General features: G+C 38.4%; 1 protein-coding gene across 1 annotated transcript in view; it reads left to right on the forward strand.

Moving 5' to 3' along the window:
• Positions 1–3,428: 3,428 nt before the first annotated feature.
• The window catches only part of Tmprss11d (transmembrane serine protease 11D), a 29,801-nt gene continuing 14,098 nt past the window's right edge, over positions 3,429–19,131 (forward strand). Inside the window, exons 1-4 of the mRNA XM_036200376.1 lie at positions 3,429–3,609; positions 6,705–6,823; positions 10,389–10,456; positions 14,669–14,823. Coding sequence (XP_036056269.1) covers positions 3,429–3,609; positions 6,705–6,823; positions 10,389–10,456; positions 14,669–14,823 — 523 coding nt within the window. The remainder of the gene's footprint in view (positions 3,610–6,704; positions 6,824–10,388; positions 10,457–14,668; positions 14,824–19,131) is intronic.

Genomic DNA, 19,131 nt, shown 5'->3' on the forward strand with positions numbered 1-19,131 from the left:
TCAGCTGTTTCTACAGGGTGGAACAATCGATTCTTATGTAATTGTCCCTTGAGAGATTAAGGTAATTTAGGTTCCACACCCTTTGTTTCTTGAGTCATCTGTCTCATGGTGCTTCTCAGTCTCTCTGTTTAAGATGTTTTCAGTGAACTAAAGGCAAAGTTGGCTCCAAAGACATTCCCATGGGAGGGGAGGCTCACCCAAACCAAAGCATGTACTGACTCCAACCTTTGTTTTTTGTTTTGTTTCCTTCTCTATTTTAGAAATTTTATTGTATTCTTTTTTTTTCTTTTACCGAAAATAGATTCTTTTTTTCATTCAATATATTCTGATTTTCCCCTCCCTCTACTCTCCTTAGGTCCTTCCCACTTCTCCTTACCTCCAGATCCCCGCTCTTCCTGTCTCTCATTAAAAAGAACAGGCTTGTAAAAGTGATACACCAACCATGACAAAATAAAAGATGAAGCAAAACTATCATACCAAAGTTGTACACAGCAACCTAACAAGAGCAAGAGTCCCAGGAGTCCAAGATCCGACTCTCACTTGTTCTCACAGACAGCAGTCCCATAAAAATATTAAACTGAAAGCTGTAATATATATGCAGAGGACCTGATGCAGACCCGTGTAGGACCTATGCTTACTGTGAGTTCATATGTACCTTGCTTGGTAGATTCAGGGGGCCTTGTTCTCCTAGTGCTCCATCCCTTCTGGCTCCTACAATTTTTCTGCCTCTTCTTCCATGGGATTTCATGAGCTCTGAGGGTGGGAATTTGATAGAGACCTCTGATTTATACTCTGTCCACATAATGTCTGGCTGTGGGTCTCTGCATCTGCTCCCATCTGCTGCCAAAGGAAGCCTCTCTGATGATGACTAGGTAAGGCACTAGAGTCCTCACCTCTATGTTCCAGTCTCTTTGTTGTGGAAACGTGTTCTTCAGGCTACTGAAAAAGAAACGTGGGCAGCAGCTCAGCCACAAAACCTCTCTTTGACCTGTTATAACATGGGCTAGGATGGGGGCACAGAACGTGTGGGAGCAGCCGACCGATGTCTGACTTGATCTAAGGCCCATTCCACCAGAAGGAACTCATACCTGACACTGTTTATGTAACCATGAACCAGAGACTAGATAGCCCAGAGATCAAACACTACTGACATGAAAATAAAATCAATAAAATGATTTCTAATGCTATTCTGCTATACCCAACCTTTGGTTTTTAACACTGAGGCTTTGTTGACCTTCAGCTTACTCCTTGTTTTTAATTACCTTTTACTCCACACTAGATTTCACCTCTAGGAATAAAGTTTGCCCATAGTTATTCTGTAGAAGACTGACTGACCCATTGGAGACTTTGGGTTCACCCTGGCTTCCACTCTATCTCTTACTACTCAGCAGTAACTAATAGTTACTGAGCTCACAAACTCAAACACTGTGGCCCGTTGTAGGATATAACTGGCACAACAACCCCCGAGGTGACAAGCGAATCCACTGATGCTCAAAGAGTTGTAAATGTCAAAATTCCAGTTTTCTCCCAACTGTTGGACTCAGAAAGCCAGTTTTCACCAGTACAACAAAATAAAGAAGATGAAGTAGAGTTGATTTAAAAGGTAAAGTTATGTCTTTTTATCCCTTTATTGCATTATTCTTAGGTAATTTCCTTCCTACTATATGTATTTAAATACATTATTAAAAGATATGTTTAATCAGGAACATATTTTTAATTTATATTATATCTAGTCAATAAAAATGCAAGTTGGCAAATCTACATCTACCTCCATCTTCTAAAGTGTCGCTGGTCCCATCCACAGCCCATAATACACAAAGAGGGTATTGCAACAAGAGCACCATTTGTGAATCCCTTATCTGGACATAATTCAAGCACTGCAGGGCAACCCTGCCTTGAAACCTTGAACTCGAGAAACCAATGATCACCTTAGAAAATTCCTTTCTCACCTTGGAATGTCTCAAAGCAAGTAGGAAAAAAAAAAAAGTGGAAGTGAGATGAGAATCTGCCCAAACGTAACAGAGCCCCTGTTCTGTTAAGATTTTAAAATATGAAACACACCCAGGAGTTTACATGTGCAATAAATACTTATAAATATCATAAATATTTATAAAACCCTGAAGTAGGCCTAACCCCTCTAGAGCCTAGAGCATCAGAAAGAACAGCATAAAAAATATCTATTCTTAAAGAATCCACAGATTAACCTATTTAGTTAGGAACATTTTAAATCATGTCTTATATAACCTCATTTTGTCTTCAAATAGCCTTGTGAGATAGGCACAGTTATTCCCATTTCTTTAGGCAAATGACAACATGATGACTACCCAAACAAAGAGCTGCCTGGTGACCTCCCCAGGGTAGTGTCCATGGCCATGTCTCTCCTGGAGGAAAGGAGACAGTGAGTCAGATTGTTCAAAATGATATGCCTACTGAAATATGAGATAGTATATTACAAATCGGTTGGCTTATACTGTAGTTTATGAAGTCTTAAGGAATAAGTCACATGCCTCATCTGCTGTTGGAGGGCTCTAATCCACTGATTCTCAACCCTTTGGGGACAGGAGGACACTTTCACAAGGGTTGAATATCAGATATCATGCACATCACACATTTATAGTATGATTCATAACAGTAGTAAAATTACAGCTATGAAGTAGCAACGGAAATAATTTCATGATTAGGGGTCAGCACAACCCTGAGGAATGGTACCCAAGGGTCACTGCGCTAGAAAGTTTGAGAACCACTGCTGCTCTTGCTGCTTTCCTTGTCCGAGTCATCATCTGTAACAATGTGAAGTAACATCTTGAAGGAAGCTATTGTTCTAATCCCCTTCCCCACCCCACCCCACCCCACCTTTCTCCTCTTTCATCCTTCACACTCGATGTTGTCTCTCCTCAGCACACCCTTTGTCATGGCCCCTAGTTGAGATGGATTGATGTGATAGTACCAAGTCTGGGAGTCTGGAAGGCCTTGCAGTGTGACAGATCTTTAGTGATTAATCTTAAGAGTGTTCCAGTTGTGGGCTGGGCAGTTGTATGGCATATGCTTAGTGCCAGCATTCAGGAAGCAGTGGTAGATGGGTTTTGAAGAGTTCAGGCCAGCTTGGTCTACACAGGTCTACAAACCAGCCCGAGATACACAGTAAAACCCTCTCTCAAAAACACAAACAAATAAAAATCCCAAAGTATACTGACTGGTAGAAAACTATAAAGTGATTCTACACCATAGGTCAGACATTCTTATTATGCCACCAAACTACTTCAAAAAGTCAACAGTTTTGTGCAACAAACAACAAACAAACCAACAAACGAAAACTCCAAAAGGAAAAATATTAAGAACACCCTGGTGGGGTTCAGGTTGATTCTTAGGACTGTGCTTCTATGATGAGATTCATGGACAAGCTAAGAGACTCATAAAGACAGCCATGAATGCTGAAAGTATGCATCTCCAAGCGAACTGAGAGACATTCTTTGATTCCTGTTCTCAGGCCCAGATCAGTGATACCACAGTCAAGATTCTTCAGTCCGTTTGTAGTCGCCTTCCTTGTCATAGCAACAGTCCTGCTCCTGGCTATGACTGTAGGTCTACTCATTCACTTTTTAGCTTTTGGTAAGTACCTTTCAGACTAAATAATTAAGTATATTCTCAAATGAAAAATGTAGTCTTTCCCCTTATGGCTATTATCTATTTCTGAACATGAGGTAGTGTTGTTCAGAATTCTTCGCTAAGTATATATTCATATATATCTGTATTGCTTCTCAATGAGCATTTTAATTTGTTTTTTGTTTTGTTTTGTTTGTTTATTCGGAGCTGAGAACTGAACCCAGGGCCTTGTGCTGGCTAGGCAAGCACTCTACCACTGAGCTGAATCCCCAACCCCTTAATTTGTTTTTTTATTTGGATTTTATTTATTTGTTTGTTTGTTTGTTTGTTTATTTATTTATTTATTTATTTTTAGGGTGGAGGGCAGTAATGCTTTGGCTTTTTAAAATATACAAAGTATCCCAGTACTTGACCAGTGGAAACAGGAGAACCAGGAGTCCCAAGTAATCTGGGGCTGTATAGAGAATACAAGGCCATCCTGGATTGTATAAAACACTCCCTCAAAAACTCCAAAGTAACCAATAAATAAATGTTGGAAGGCCCTGCTGGTCAGAGGTTGCAGTCTGCTATGGCCTGGGAGCTCTCCTAGGCTCAGCAACACTGAGGATTCCCTCTCTCCCCACCCCCACCCCCACCCCATACCCTCCCTGGTGGAGGATTTCCTGCTCTCTATGACCTTATTTGGAGACTATCTCTAGGCCCAGATATCTGTCTTCTGTCTAGTGTGACCCTTGACACAGTTCCCTGCAGAAGCTTTCCCCTGCTGCCCATATGTTAGTCAGACATCATGTCAGGAGCTTTGCTATAGGACTCTGCTGTCATGTACCCAACCTTATCATGGGAGCCAGCTGTTTTTAATGCAAATCAGGGGATGTCTAGCCACTGTTCCCAGCCTTTGTATCTCCCCTTATTCTGGAATAAGCCTGAGCAGTAAGACTGAAGCGTCTCTGGGAAAGCTATTTCCATCTTACCACAGGCAGGGCAAGGTCCCCACTTCCCGCTTCTGCCCCATCCGTGGGGAAGGAAGGCACCCTCAAATAAAGCCTATCTTTTAATATAACAGACATTGTTAGACAGACGAGAACCATTCTTAACTGAAAAATAAAATCACTTACTACTTCTTTCCTGCTAACATTTAACAGCTGTTTGTGTTAACACCACAATTGCCTTTTTCAATTAATAACCTGATAAAATCATGAAAGTAAAATCTTGCAAACAACCTTGAGTCTCACCTCACAAAACTCAGAGGTGCCTGAGTGTTTGCTAACTCATGCTGTCTCCTAAAAGCAATCTTTGAAGTAGCTAGATCAGGAGTGTTTCATACAATCCAGGATGGCCTATTCTCTATATAGCCACAGATTACTTTGCCTGTTGCTGAGAAATAGAAAGGTGTAACACCAAATTTTAAATAAGATATATGATTTTAGTATTAGCTAACCTTTAAAATAGTTTATATTATATCATTAGTAGACTCAGCATGGACAAAAAAGATTTATATCTATACAGATTTCTCTAAAATTCTGGTAAATACTATTTCAGAATTTTTAATACACAAAATGAATCATATGTATGGTAATTATATAATAATATAAATAATATATGGTTAATATTACTTCAGAAGTTTTAATACACAAAACATATTAAATAAAATATAATTTGTCCCTTAAAATACACTTTGAGTCTATTTTAGGAATAATTATGTTAACCCTCATGTATGCTGTATGAGTAGATATGTATGAATATGAACAGAAAAGGAAAAAAACAAATTATGGTATGTCTTTTTATAAAAAGGCAAAAATAGTTGAAAATAACATTATTGGTAATGAGAAATAATCATTTCAGCTGATCAAATGTAAAGGTTATAACTAAATTGAGTTTTTCTCAACATCTTACTATCAAATTACATGAAGTCAACCTTCAAATAAATTATAGATGGAAGAAAAAGAAATATCATTGAGCTTCATATTAAATTAATGAATGTCAAAAGTGATGACCTCACAGTGTCACATATATATGAAGAAGAGGTACCCAGGTAATTGTATTCAAGTCATACGCTAGTGATCACTTATGGAATAGAAATGACTTACCCCACTCCCATTTAAACCAATTAGTTTGGCACTAGAGTTGTTAGCTCTTTCTTACAATAGTTATTTCTCTATGAGTTGTGTGTATGAATGATCAGAAGAAAGTAGGGATTTTCCCCAAGAGGGGCTGCTAATTTGTGTCCATATTCATAACTTTCTTAGTTACATATGTGTATTTTAAGGATTCTTGACCTCTTCACACTGAATATTTATTCCAAAAGACCCTTTTGGTGAAAATAACTCACAATAGACAGCCAGACTAGACATGTGTGAGAATATCTCTCTTATTCCAGGAAAATTGTCAAATCACTAATTCTTCTACAAAAAACTATTGTCTGAGGGGATGTGGAGGGTATTCAGTGTACAAAGTGCCAGCTGCCGAAACACACATGTGAACTCAGGCATGATTCATGTATATGTAACTGGATGGCCACAGACAGGCAGATCCTGGGTTTGCCAGCCAACAGTCTAGCTGGAATGATGAATTCCAGGTTCAGTAAGAGACCCTGCCTTAAAAAATTAAGGTGGAGAATAATTAAAGAAGATATTTAGCATTCACATACACACACACACACACACACACACAAGCTCAGACACATATATACCACACACACAAAATAATTTTTAAAAAGAATATTTGAAAAGTTTAAAGTATTCCATTACTTAAATTGTTTTTTAACCAATGAACAATCACATACCTTAGATATTGATTAATGTTTACTGAGTGAGTAAATCAAAAATAGTATTTAGACGTGCCACTAATAAAATCATAGTACTTTTGTGTAACTTTGAAGGAACCAATTAATGCTAGTCCCACTTCTTTTACCTTAACAATCTTAGCATTGTCCATTTTCTTTTGAAAACTCAAATAATCTCACTACATTTATGCTGTGTATTGAATTTTTCTTTCTTTTAAGGAATGCTATTTTAATTGTATAACTTCTCATAATGCTGTACAAAATAAAAATCAATCTACTTAGTAGCACTAATGTAATCACACCTTCCTTTCTTCTCCAGACAAAAGAACTTACTTTTACCATAGCAGCTTTCAAATCCTAAATGTTGAATACACCGAGGCTTTAAATTCACCAGCTACACAGGAATACAGGCATTTGAGCGAAAGAATTGAGTCTATGGTAGGTTAATACTTGCCTTTGTTTTTTATTGCTGCATAAAATGAAAACAGTAAAAAAGTCTAATGTGATCATAATATTTTCATATAATAATGTTGCTGAATATTCTGTATCTTTTCTTCCCTTGAGAAGTGAGAAATGTGTTTCTGGGCTTTCTCTAAAGTGATTGAATTTGCCGGTTCTTGTTCACATTTTCTCCTGTCATAATTGTAATAAAATAGGAAGGCCATAAATAACTATGGATTTTATTTGATTATGACTTCAAGACTGGAAGTCTGTTGTTTGTGTGGTTGAGTATTAAGACTACCCTTCTGTATTCCTTTCACTCTTTGTTTTTTCTTTCATTATTTGAGTAAGCACATAAAGTAGTAGGTGCTAAAAGATACTTTCACAGCCGGGCAGTGGTGGCGCACGCCTTTAATCCCAGAACTTGAGAGGCAGAGGCAGGCGGATCTCTGTGAGTTCACAGCCAGCCTGGTCTACAGAGTGAGTTCTAGAACAGCCAGGGCTGTTACACCGAGAAACCTTATCTTGAAAAATCAGAGTGTGTGTGTGTGTGTGTGTGTGTGTGTGTGTGTGTGTGTGAGAGAGAGAGAGAGAGAGAGAGAGAGAGAGAGAGAGAGAGAGAGGATATGCTCACTATACAAAGAATAAGATAGTTTAGATACCAAGTTGGTGTGATGATAAGTCTAATAGTTTGAATGGAAGTATTCAAAGCGAGCTCACCTCATGCATGAAGATGTCTCTGTTTACTTGCCCTGTCCTGACAAGCAGACCCCTGGCACTCATGCACCAACAGAGAGCTTGACTAGCTTTTAGCTTTCAGTCCAGGATTAGAGTTGACCAGCCTAAGGTTGCTCACTTACCCTCACCTTTTTTTAAAAGACCTAAATATATAAATTAATCCAAAGCTTGTGAAACTTTAACATATAACACAGTCATCTGATAGTCTTGCTAAACCTCAGATTTCTGGGCCCCTGACTCAACTTCTGACTCAATAAATCTTTGTGGCCCCTCCCACCCCCCAAGTCACATTTTTAACTAGTTTCAAAGTGGTACTGACACTTTGTCTACATAGCACACTCAGGAGACAGAAGTTGATCTTCAATAAGCACTATCATTGCTGCAGAACTGAACAAACAACTTGTCACACAACTTAGAGGCAAACTTCATTGGGATCCAATTATAGAAGTTTGAGCAGAATTTAAAATGAAAGCAAGCAGTGATTATCCCTGAAGAGCTTCACTCTCTATCTGTCAGGTCCTCTCTGTTAAACTCTCAATATCCATGGGTTCCTATGACCATGGAACACAGTGGAGTTTCTTAAACTTTGTAGCATGAATCTTAAAGAGTTCTTATTAATAAGATCAAACCTGGAGCCAGTTATTGGGGTGAATGCTGGAAGATCAGAGAAGCAGAACAAGCCACGGCTCTCTCACCTTGCTAGTTCCTCAGGTGATCCTGTTTCCTCAGGCTGGAAGCTTCTGAGTCCTCCTCCACATGAATCTCAGCTTAACTGTGATGCTCCAAAGCCTGAATGCTTATCCAGCCAAATGCTTAACTAACTAAATGCTTTACTTTACTAGTTCCTGGTCCTCACACCTTATATACCTTTCTTTTTCTGCCCCCATTCCCTGGGATTAAAGGTTGGGTTTCTGGGATTAAAGGCATGGGTCACCATGCTTAGCTGTTTCTAAAGTGGGCTTAATGTTTTTCTGTTCGTTTGTTTGTTTGTTTGTTGTATGTGTGTTGTTGTTTGTTTTAATGAGACAGTTCTCACCACAAAACTCTGGCTGGCCTGAAACTCACTATGTAGACAACACTGTCCTCGAACTCACAGAGACCTGCCTTCCTCTGTCTCTGCCTCTGAGTACAGGATTAAAGGATGCAAGCCACCACACCAGGCTTTCATAACAAATGTTTATATATTCCTTAGTATATAGTATGTAAATTAGAGACACAAATCAGTACCTCACAACCTGTTTCCCCCCTCCACTCCTCCCACTTCCCTTTTACCCCCTCTCCCCCAGATCTAACTCCCTAAATCTTTGAATTTCAAGAAAGTGACAAAATATGATAACGAATAGTAAAGAAGACCACAAAACACCCTCTCCACTATTCACCTGACAATAACAAGACGCACTGCAACGGCCATCAACAGACTAGGAAAGGTATTTATAGAACACACAGAGCTGCTATAGTGTTTCCCTCCAAAAGGCAAAAAGGGAACAGCTACCCTTTCATTCTATTTGTAATGCTTTTGTATGACCTACTCTACTAACATGTGTGATGCTGATCACTTATGTTTTAATTTTTGGCATTTACTTAAATGACATATAACTCACACTAGTCTTTAAAAAACCATAAATGTGACTGGCAAGAATGCTAGAGTATGCTTTTTTTTTCCTCTTTCTTTATTCTTCTTTCATACACTACATCCTCATGTCTTTTTACATAAATAACTGAAATATAGACCAATAAATGATAGAAATAGCTCATATTACACTATATAATTTAGCGATTTATGTCTTTTTTCTTTAAAGTTTCTGTATTTCCTTATTTTTAAAAAGAAAATAAAAATTATTTTAATAAGGCCAAAGTTTCACTATTTTTAAGAAAATTTAAGGTCTGTATGGGGAAAAACAAAATTGTTTTCCATATCAATGGCTCTGCTATTAATCTGTTAATGGGAATTAATATTTTAAAATTATAGTATTATAGAAATCATATAAACTTTATCAGCTGAAGAAAAGTTGACTTCACATCCTAAATAAATATGATGTCCAGCATGCTGCCTAATTCCCCATTTCTGATTTCTCATGTTGACATACACTGGGGTGCAACCGCATCATATAAGTGAAAGCAATCCACTCTTTATTATAAAACCATCTGACCTTGTACCACAGGAGAACTCTGACACAGTATGCCTTGTTAACTGTGAAACTGAACATTATACCCAAGACTACTACCTCTACTAGGAAACAGCTAGGCTTGTTAGGTCAAGAAATTATCAGCAAATGCTATAAGTAATGACTGTAGATTAGGCAAGAATCAAAAAATAACAGGGAAAACACTCTTCTTTGCTTCTTTTCACCCTCCCTTCAGATTTTCAACACTAATTGGCCTTAATCATCTAATTAATCACTAACTAGCCTTAATCTAATTTCATCCATTTGAAGCACAGTCATTGGGGACCACACACATATTTATCCAGTTATATGAAAGGATTTCCCTAATGTTGACTTGATTCTACCTCAACTACCTCATTCACAAATAGCAAATCATATATCATAATGTTTCATGGAGTAAAACATTTGATGTAGTTAGAGTGACTTGTATTGAGGGAATGCCCTATCCAGATCATTTCTGATTAATAGCTGTGAAATAGGAACCACATCAGAAAGTTATACTATCTGCCTATATTGGTCCTATACTGTAACAAAACCAATCAAACCTCATCTGCTAGATTTCAGCTTCTCATCATATAAGCCCCATGTTACAGAGTCATTAAAATAGAAAGGAGAGATGACAATTACAGTGAGATTATTTTCCCATTGTCTTTCCACAGATTACTGATGCATTCCGAGAATCAAATTTAAAACGTGAGTTTATCAGAACACATGTTGTCAAACTGAGGTAAGTGAAAATATATCAAAAACTGCATTTGCCAAGATGCAACTTAGTATGTTTGACTTCTGTTTGCACTATGGATATTAAATGGCATGTTCATATAATTATTATAATAAGATGAAAATAAAGATAGTAAGAAAACGGGCCAGCTAAAAGACAAAGTAAAACGCTGTATTATTTTGCTATTGATATAAACAACCATATCACTGCATTCTTAATGGGAGAAGGAAGAAAAGATACAAGAAAAGCTGGTGTGAGGGGACAGTAACAGGGCCATGTAAATCCACTGGACATCATAAAGAAGTGTCTGTAAACAGTGCCTCCTCAGGTTGCACAATACTTGGGATGTGTTCATCCAAGATCAGCACACCATGCCACCACCAGAAGTAAATATTTGTCTTCATTTGCCCGGAATGTCATAATAAAAGGATGATATTGTAGCAAAACCCATGACGAGTCTGTAGTGGACTAATCACATGAGTCATAGCATACAGGCTTTGGGAATCTGTACTTCATGAGACATGATAAAAGAGGCTCTTCCAAGGAAAACAGTCACACTGAGCAATGTTCCCAGAAATGTCCTAAATGCCCACATTGCTCAACCCTTCACATGACAATGTGAAAATTCTTTATTATGCCAAAAGGGTGCATGAATGCTTTCTCAAGTACTAATTAACATCACAAAATAGGCAGAATTATAGTTAAATTGAGTTTTGATGAGGAATTAGAGGCAGAAGGAGAAACTATGGAAGAATACAAAACACGCTTCTGTCTGTTCAATGTGCATCCCTTTGGGTGCTTTGTTGTGTCTGTACTAGCTTGTAATGCTCAAAGTTTCAAGTCAACCCTCGAGGAACAGATGGGAAAAGCCATCCCATTTGTGTTCCTTTCATTAACTTCCCACTTGTCATCAATCCACTCTAGTCTGGCTTCTGGCCACACTCCCAAACACAAGGTGTTCTTGCCTTTTTCATTAACAGCATCCAAATCACAAAATCTAAAAAAATGACTTTAGTTCTGCTCTTGCACCTTGAGCACCATTGGCATTGTTGGCTTGCCCTTGAAATATCATTCCCGGCCTCTTAGGTCTCTTCACAGCCATGATTTTCCTATTACCTATCTTAATATCCTCTCTATTTCCTTTGCTAGCTCTAGTATGGTCTTCACATGTTGAGCATGAGTGTGCACTGTGAGTCACATATCTCAGTTCACATTCTCACCTTTCAGTAGCTTCATGGTCACTGTGGATTATTCTTGAACTTGCATCTCTGACATGGTGATCTTTAATCCCCAGATATGAATAAACGTAACCAATTTTTTTAGATAACTTAAAATTAATATATAGATATCTGTACCTGTCTAGCCTCCTCAGTCGAGCGTATTAGTCTATGAGCATTGCCCATCCCAGTGTTTGGCATCGCCATCAACTAGTTGCTTATGAAAGAAATCTTGGAGTCATTTTAATTCTTGACTCTCTCACAAACCCACATACCCTGTTCCCTAATTCTCACAGTTAGATTACTGAAATACCTCCCAGATCCATAACTTCTAATGTAATGTAATTGTCCTTCTCTTTCCTAGACTTTGTCTCCAAATGAGTCTCCTTACTAGTCTTGCCCCACTGAACATATCAAACATAAATATTGTTTTAAGCAAAAATAGCATACTATTTATGTTATTAGGGGCTTTCTATTCTAGTTATTCTATTTTACTGAATAGCAATAAAATATAAATAAGAACTAGCATAATTCCCTATCTTTCTTCCAAATGATATAGGAATTTGGTATTCTTGTTTTATTATTATCTGTGATAATAATAAGTTATCACTGTGATAATAAATTATGACTAGCAGTGTTCTAGCTACACTTTATTTCCTTTTACAGATGTATGAATGTGGTGTATAGGTATGTATGAGTGTAGGCACACATGCGTGCATGTGTACAGGTACACATGTGAGTGTGTATACAAAGGCCCAAGGGTATCACCGGATGCCCTCTTTGACCATTGTCCACCATTTACACTGAGGATATCTTTCTGGACTTGAAGCTTGCCTTTCAAGCTGACCTGTTCAGTCATCTTGGCATCTCGGTTCCTTATCTCTGCTTCCCAGGAACTGGGACTGTAGATAGGCCACCACATCCTCTTGGCTTTCACATGGATTCTAGAGACCTGAACTTTGGTCTAGTGTGGATATAAAATTCTAAGACAGTAGTGATTTTTCAGTACCTAGAATATTTTGGGAAAATTAGTTCCTGATGCAGACGGTAAGTCTGCCATTTGAACTGGCAATCAAGATGGACAGGATGAAACCAAGACGTGTATGACAGACCTCAAGTCACATTTGCCTACTGGCTTTCCCCAAAAAGAAGCCCACAGTCCTAATTAGGGTTACTCTTGTTGTGATGAAACGCCATCACCAAAAGCAACCTGGGTATGAAAGGAGTTATTTGGCTTATACTTCTATATCACTGAGGGAAGTCAGAAAAAGAACTCAAACTGAGAACAAACCTGGAGGCAGAAGCTGATGCAGAGATCATGGAGGGATGCTGCTTACTGGCTTGCTCCTCAAGGCTTGCTCAGCCTGCTTTCTTATAGAACCCAGGACTCCCAGCCAGGGATGTTATCACACACAGTGGCCTGGGGTCCCTCCCATATCAATCAATCGCTAATTTACAAAATATCCTACAGACTTGCCTACAGCCTAATCTTATGGAAACATTTTCTTTTACTTTTTCCTTTTTATAGGTCTTTTTAAAAGATTTCTTTGTTTGTTTGTTTATTTATTTAATGTGCATAGGTGTTTTGCCTATATGTATGTCTGTGTGAGGGTGTCAGATTCCCTGGAATTGGAGTTACATACAATTGTGAGCAGTCTTGTGGGTGCTGGGAATTGAACCTGGGTCCTCTAAAAGAGCAGCCCGTTCTCTTAACTACTTAGCCATCTCTCCAGCCCCCTGGAAGCATTTTTTTTTTTTTTTTTTTTTTTTTTTTTTTTGGCAGCTGAGGATCTAACCCAGGGCCTTGCGCTTGCTAGGCAAATGCTGCAAAGTGTTCTACCACTGAGCTAAATCCCCTGGAAGCTTTTCTTAATCGAGATTCCCTTCTCTCAGATGACTATAGCTTGTGACAAATTGACATAAAACTAGATAGTACACAAGCCAACACCAGATGGCGGAAATGGCTTATGATGTTAATTATTTGTAATTGAGGGTGCAATGAAACCACCCAACTGGATCACTCCATGGGTAGAAAGAAAATTTTGTTAGGATAAGATAAACTGCTATCTGGGGAACAGAGAACATCAACTTCTCAGGAAAGCAATCCAATTTGATATGGTAGTCAGTGGAGTCTTTGAGATGGTCTAAGTTGTTTGAGAACTAGATGCCTCTGCCCAAAATGGTTGACCTTTGGGGTGGATAAAGGAGGCAGTGGTTTTCATGGCAAACAGAAACATACCTTACAAAATTCCTTAGGAATGCTGAATTTAGCATTCTGTTTATCCAATAACAGTCCTTCTGTTTACCCAGCCAAAGACCATCTGTTTAGGACATTGTCATCAGCACTGCCATTTTGGAAGCCCACTTTGGACCTAACGTTACTGATATGAAGAAAATAGAATTTATCTAGGTTTTGATGTCAAGTTAATTGTGAGAAATGAGTCTTTCTGGTCAACAAAAACAGAAATAAAATCCTAATATATGACTATAAATTTGTTGTTATGGTCAGATGAATGGGTCTATGTAACAGAAAATTGATGTTTTAACTCACATAAATTTGGAAGCTCATCAATTTTTAAGTTTGTTTAATACAATAAATATTTTTCTCAACTTGGTAAAGTTTAATAACAACTAATGTTTATTATAGTGCACTTAGTGATTGCATGCATTCTTTCCAAAAGTTCTCTATCAATTTATGCATATAATCTTCACAAAAAAACATTTAAAACAGTAAAATTTCTAGACACAGTGTATTAAGAAACTTACATAGTTTATGAAAAGTCGTATGGTGATAGCATTGTTATTTCAAAATGCTATATTGTATGGTGATTACAAAGAGCTGTGTTAAAACCAAATTTGGGAGACAGCATTGTGAGATAGCATCAAGTGTGCACTGTTATGCAAATATATTCCCAAATGAATTCTTTTAGGGTAGTTTAATCAAGAACAGCACATAAATAGTAGAGAAGTATCAAAAGTGTCTATTTCTTATGACTTACAGGAATGAAGGGAACAGTGTCATCGCAGATGCTGTCATGAAATTTCGATCTAGTAAACGTAGCAATAGAAGATCCATGAAAAGCAGAATTCAATCTGTGCTACGAGCACTGAGCACCTCTGGAAGCTTGGAAATAGCCCCTTCAAATGAGATAACATGCAAGTATCATTTCTATGCCTTTCCATTTTAATATGTCTTTCAAGTTTACTCATTCAAATTCACATATTAAAGGAGAGTCTCCCCTCATTATTCATAATTGAACTACCAAAACTATACCACTGCCAATTCTACATTTAATATATAGTTCTCTAACATAAAACGTTCTAAGATGTTCTTTTCTACTCATAAATATTTTAAAAATTTGATTTTCTTCTGAAGTGCAATAATTTCAACATGGGAAGAGATCTATTTCCTAGTGTCCACATGAGGACAATACATTTTAACTTGTTCTGCCATGTCTTTTTCTATTGCTTTGAGCCCTGTATAGAGCGACATAATATTATAAAGAAAACATGTTCACTTTCTTTCTGAAATTATAAGTTAAGGCTGCTCCACTGGGAGTGAATTTTAGAGGTTGAGATTTAAAAGGACTTTTGGTTTCAGTTTTATCTTTGTAAAATGGGAATATAATTCCTGACTGATATCTCCAATCTGGCATGAGGGAAAAAAATGTGAAAATGCTTTTTTAAATTTTATAAAATTTATTATGAAAAACTTACAAATAAATATAAATGCTTAAACCATATTTGAATTGGCATGTAGTCTCTAGGCCTATACACAGGACACACAGGCATTTCAATACGTGTATATATTACACAATGACTAGATCCTAGAAATTGACACATCCACCACTTCAGACATTCAACAGTGTTTTGTTTGGAGGACAGTTAAAGTCTTCTCTGCTAAGCATTTTTAAATGTTCATCAATTGTTATCAACCAGTCAGTAGAGCATAAGAATCTTAATCTCTGGGTTGTGGGTTTATGCCCCACATTGGGCACCAGGTAATGCAAGAAATCCACAGAGTCTGCTAAAAGGGCAAATGGATTTATTAAGAAAGGAAAACTCACACAGAGCAGAGGAATTGTCACAGGGTCCTGGAATGGTTAGGCACAGTCCCATGCTGTTCTTCTACCTGAGACTGTCCCAGCATCCAAATCCTACAAGGGAGCGAGGAGAGCCGCTTATGAGCATCTCAGGTCTTAAGGGTAGCCCAAAGTAGGTACTTCAATATCATAGGTAGGTGGGACAGTTACCTGCTACATCTCTAGAGGTGATGCTTCAAAGTCATAGATAGAACAGGTATCCACTACAAACCATAGTTCATGATAACTGTAGAACATGAAAGCGATCCTTCTTACCCATACTTACCTGGCAGTCCATTGTCCATCCTTTCCCCATTCTTCCCTCCTAGAAACCCTCGTGTATAGGTGCAGAGAAAAACTATCCTATTCCCTACTTCTTTAAGCTTAATGTTTTAGTTTCCACATGCTAGTGAGAACATACAGTCCTTGTTAGCTTGTGCCTTCTTACTAGGACAATGCTTTCCTGGCCTATGTTATTTCAAATGGCAGAATTCTGTTGTTTTATTGCTACATAATGTTCCACGGGGCTTATGTACCACTTCTTCCTATCTGTTTGTAAATTACTGATGAGAATCGTGCTGGCTAGATTTTTGTCTACTGGACACAAGCTAGGGTCATCTGAGAGGGGGAACTCAACCTATAGGCAAGCCTGTGGGTCATTTTCTTCTTTTACAATTGATATGGGGGGCCCAGCCTGCTCTTTGGGGTGGTACTCCTCAGCAAGTGGTCTTGGAGTGTATTAAAAAACAAACAAAACAAATGGAGCGAGTCAGGTGGAGCCAGCCAGTAAGCAGTACTTCCTCATGGACTCTGCTGCAGTTCCTGCCTCCAAGTTACTGCCTTGAGTTTCTGTCCTGACTTCTCCAGTGATGTATCATGATCTGGTGTTGTGAACCAAAATAAGCCCCATGCCCCCAACACACACATTACTCTTGATCATGGTGTTTCGTCATAGCAATAGAAGCCTAATTAATACAAAAAATTGATATCGGGTTCATGGGATATTTCTGTGATAGACTTGAGATTGGTTTAAAGTGTAAAGACTTTGGAACTTTAGGCTAGCAAAGCCATTGAGTGTTCAGAGCATAATGAGCTATTATGTGACCTCACAAAATAATACTGAGATTAATACAGATGATAGTGGCTTGTGAAGTTGGCGGGGCCCTTTTATAGACTCTGTTGGAGCCATCCAGTGTTTTGAATTAAAAATCCATGGTTCTAGTTAGCTGGGACTGAAGGATTAACTGTGATTAAGAAGAGGCTAGGATCATTGAGGTGAAATCTGCCAAGTGTTTCCTCAGAGTCATCACATAGAAACTGTGGTCCAGAGTGGGCTAAGGTTATACCTGATTCTGGCAGCTGAACTTGGTAATACGTAAGAGTCTCTCAGGTGGCAGTGGTTTTGAAAGCATGAAGAGGTCATAAAGACAAGCTGAGCTTGGGTACAGTGAGAGGTCAGGAGAGGACACTGGTGGAAGTGCAGCCTCATTTGCAGTAGACGTCCCAGGATTAAAGGGTTTATGCAGGGAACTTTTGGCTTGGTACAGACCAGTTACAGAGGAGACCATGTAGTAGATGCCAATACCGTGGGGTGTTACCAAGGACAGTAACAGGTATGGAGTAAAGCCAGTCAGAGCCTACTGTGGGGACAGGGGTAAGCCCTTTGGAGACCAGAGGATCATGGGTGAGTGCCAGAAGTCTGCCACTGAGCTTTGTTCTGTAGGACTTTTGTTTTGCTCTGATTTGACAGTGACTGTACTCTGATCATCCCCTCTTGGAATAAGAAAGGCTTTCATTTATTGTGATTGGATAGAAACACACAAATATGAGACTTTTGATATTTTAGAGAAACTTTGCCATTTTAGAGTGATGCTGTATATTTTAAAGAGACTGAACTTTAAGCATTTTTAAACTTTAAAGACTGTGGGACTTTTAAGTTTAAGTGCTTTATAATGTGATATTAATATTTGCTTTCCATGTTGGGGACAAACAAGAAAGGAAAATTTGCTGTAGAGTGTGTCAAGTTGACAAGGAGTCGACTTTCCTGGCTAGGGTTTTGGCAATTTGACACAAGCTGGAGACATTTGCGAAGAGGAACCTCAATTGAAAATGTTCTCTGGCAAAATAGGCCTGTGAGCAAGCCAGCCGGTTGTATTTTTTTATTACCCTTCGGTGTGGAAGAGCCCAGCCCATTGTAGGTGGTGCCAACCTTGGTCCTGGATAATTTAAGAAAGCAGCTGTGCAAGTCATGAGAACGAAGCCAGGAAGCAGCTGGCCTCTGTGGCCTCTGTCTCATTCCTGCCTCCAGGGTCCAGCCTTGACCTCCTGCGTGCCTCTCCTCTGTGATGGAGGCATAACCTGAGAGTTGTAAGCCAAAGTAAACTTTTTCCTCTCAGGTTGCTTTTGGTCACAGTATTTACCACAGTTATAGAGACCATACCTAAACATCATCTTGGTGATTCTGAGCAGTTCTACAGTGCACCTGAGGTGTGATCTCACTCTTAAAACTAACTTTGATTACCCAGCAAGGGATAGCTGGATCATATCGTGGCTCTATTTCTAATCTTTCTTTCTGAGAGACCCCCTGACCATTTTCCGTAATAGCAATGGTAATCAACAGGTAAGTTTTGTTCACACAATTGTTCCTTCTACTATAATATATTCCTTCTATTACCCAGAACACGATACATAATCGGTAGTCAATAAGTAATTCTTCCATGACTGAAATAAATGAACTATTTAATAAAGAACACCCCTCTGGCTCTGCCTGCACTACTGGTAGAAGTCATGACTTCATAATGAGCTCAAGATCAAATGTTTTTTTATAGGTCCAACCCTAGTCTAGAATGTACCTACTATATAACATTACTACAGGTTACAAGTGTTAGAGGCTTAACTAACAGTAAATAATCACTGCGTTAGACCCACAAAGTTCTCTGAATGTCTACATTTCCCTTCCTTGAACTCTCTTCTCTCATTCCAACTAAAGATGTTTATCCCAGTAAAGAACTTGTAGACACTGCTCCAATTCCATGGCTTCACTGTGTCCTGACTGTGATCACTTCCCCAACTAGTAAGTAAGCAAATATTACCTGTTCTCCTACACATTAAAGGATACTTCCAAAGTGCTTCTTGGGCATTTGTTATATAGTTGGCAGAGTGCTGAGGATTTTGCAAATCAATAGCAGTTTCTACCTTCCAGAGGCTCATAGTCAAGCTGAAGCAAAAAAAATATTCTATCTGTTAGATAACAGACTTGACAATCAAGAAAAGATATACAGAGTTGGAATATAGTTGAGTGGAGAGGATTTCCATTGTAGGAATAAGACTCTGGCTTGTTTGCAAAACATGAAAAAAAAAAAAACAAAGAAGCAAGAGAAAA

The sequence above is a fragment of the Onychomys torridus genome, chromosome 10, assembly GCF_903995425.1.
Source record: "Onychomys torridus chromosome 10, mOncTor1.1, whole genome shotgun sequence".
In the NCBI taxonomy this organism is placed as follows: domain Eukaryota; kingdom Metazoa; phylum Chordata; class Mammalia; order Rodentia; family Cricetidae; genus Onychomys; species Onychomys torridus.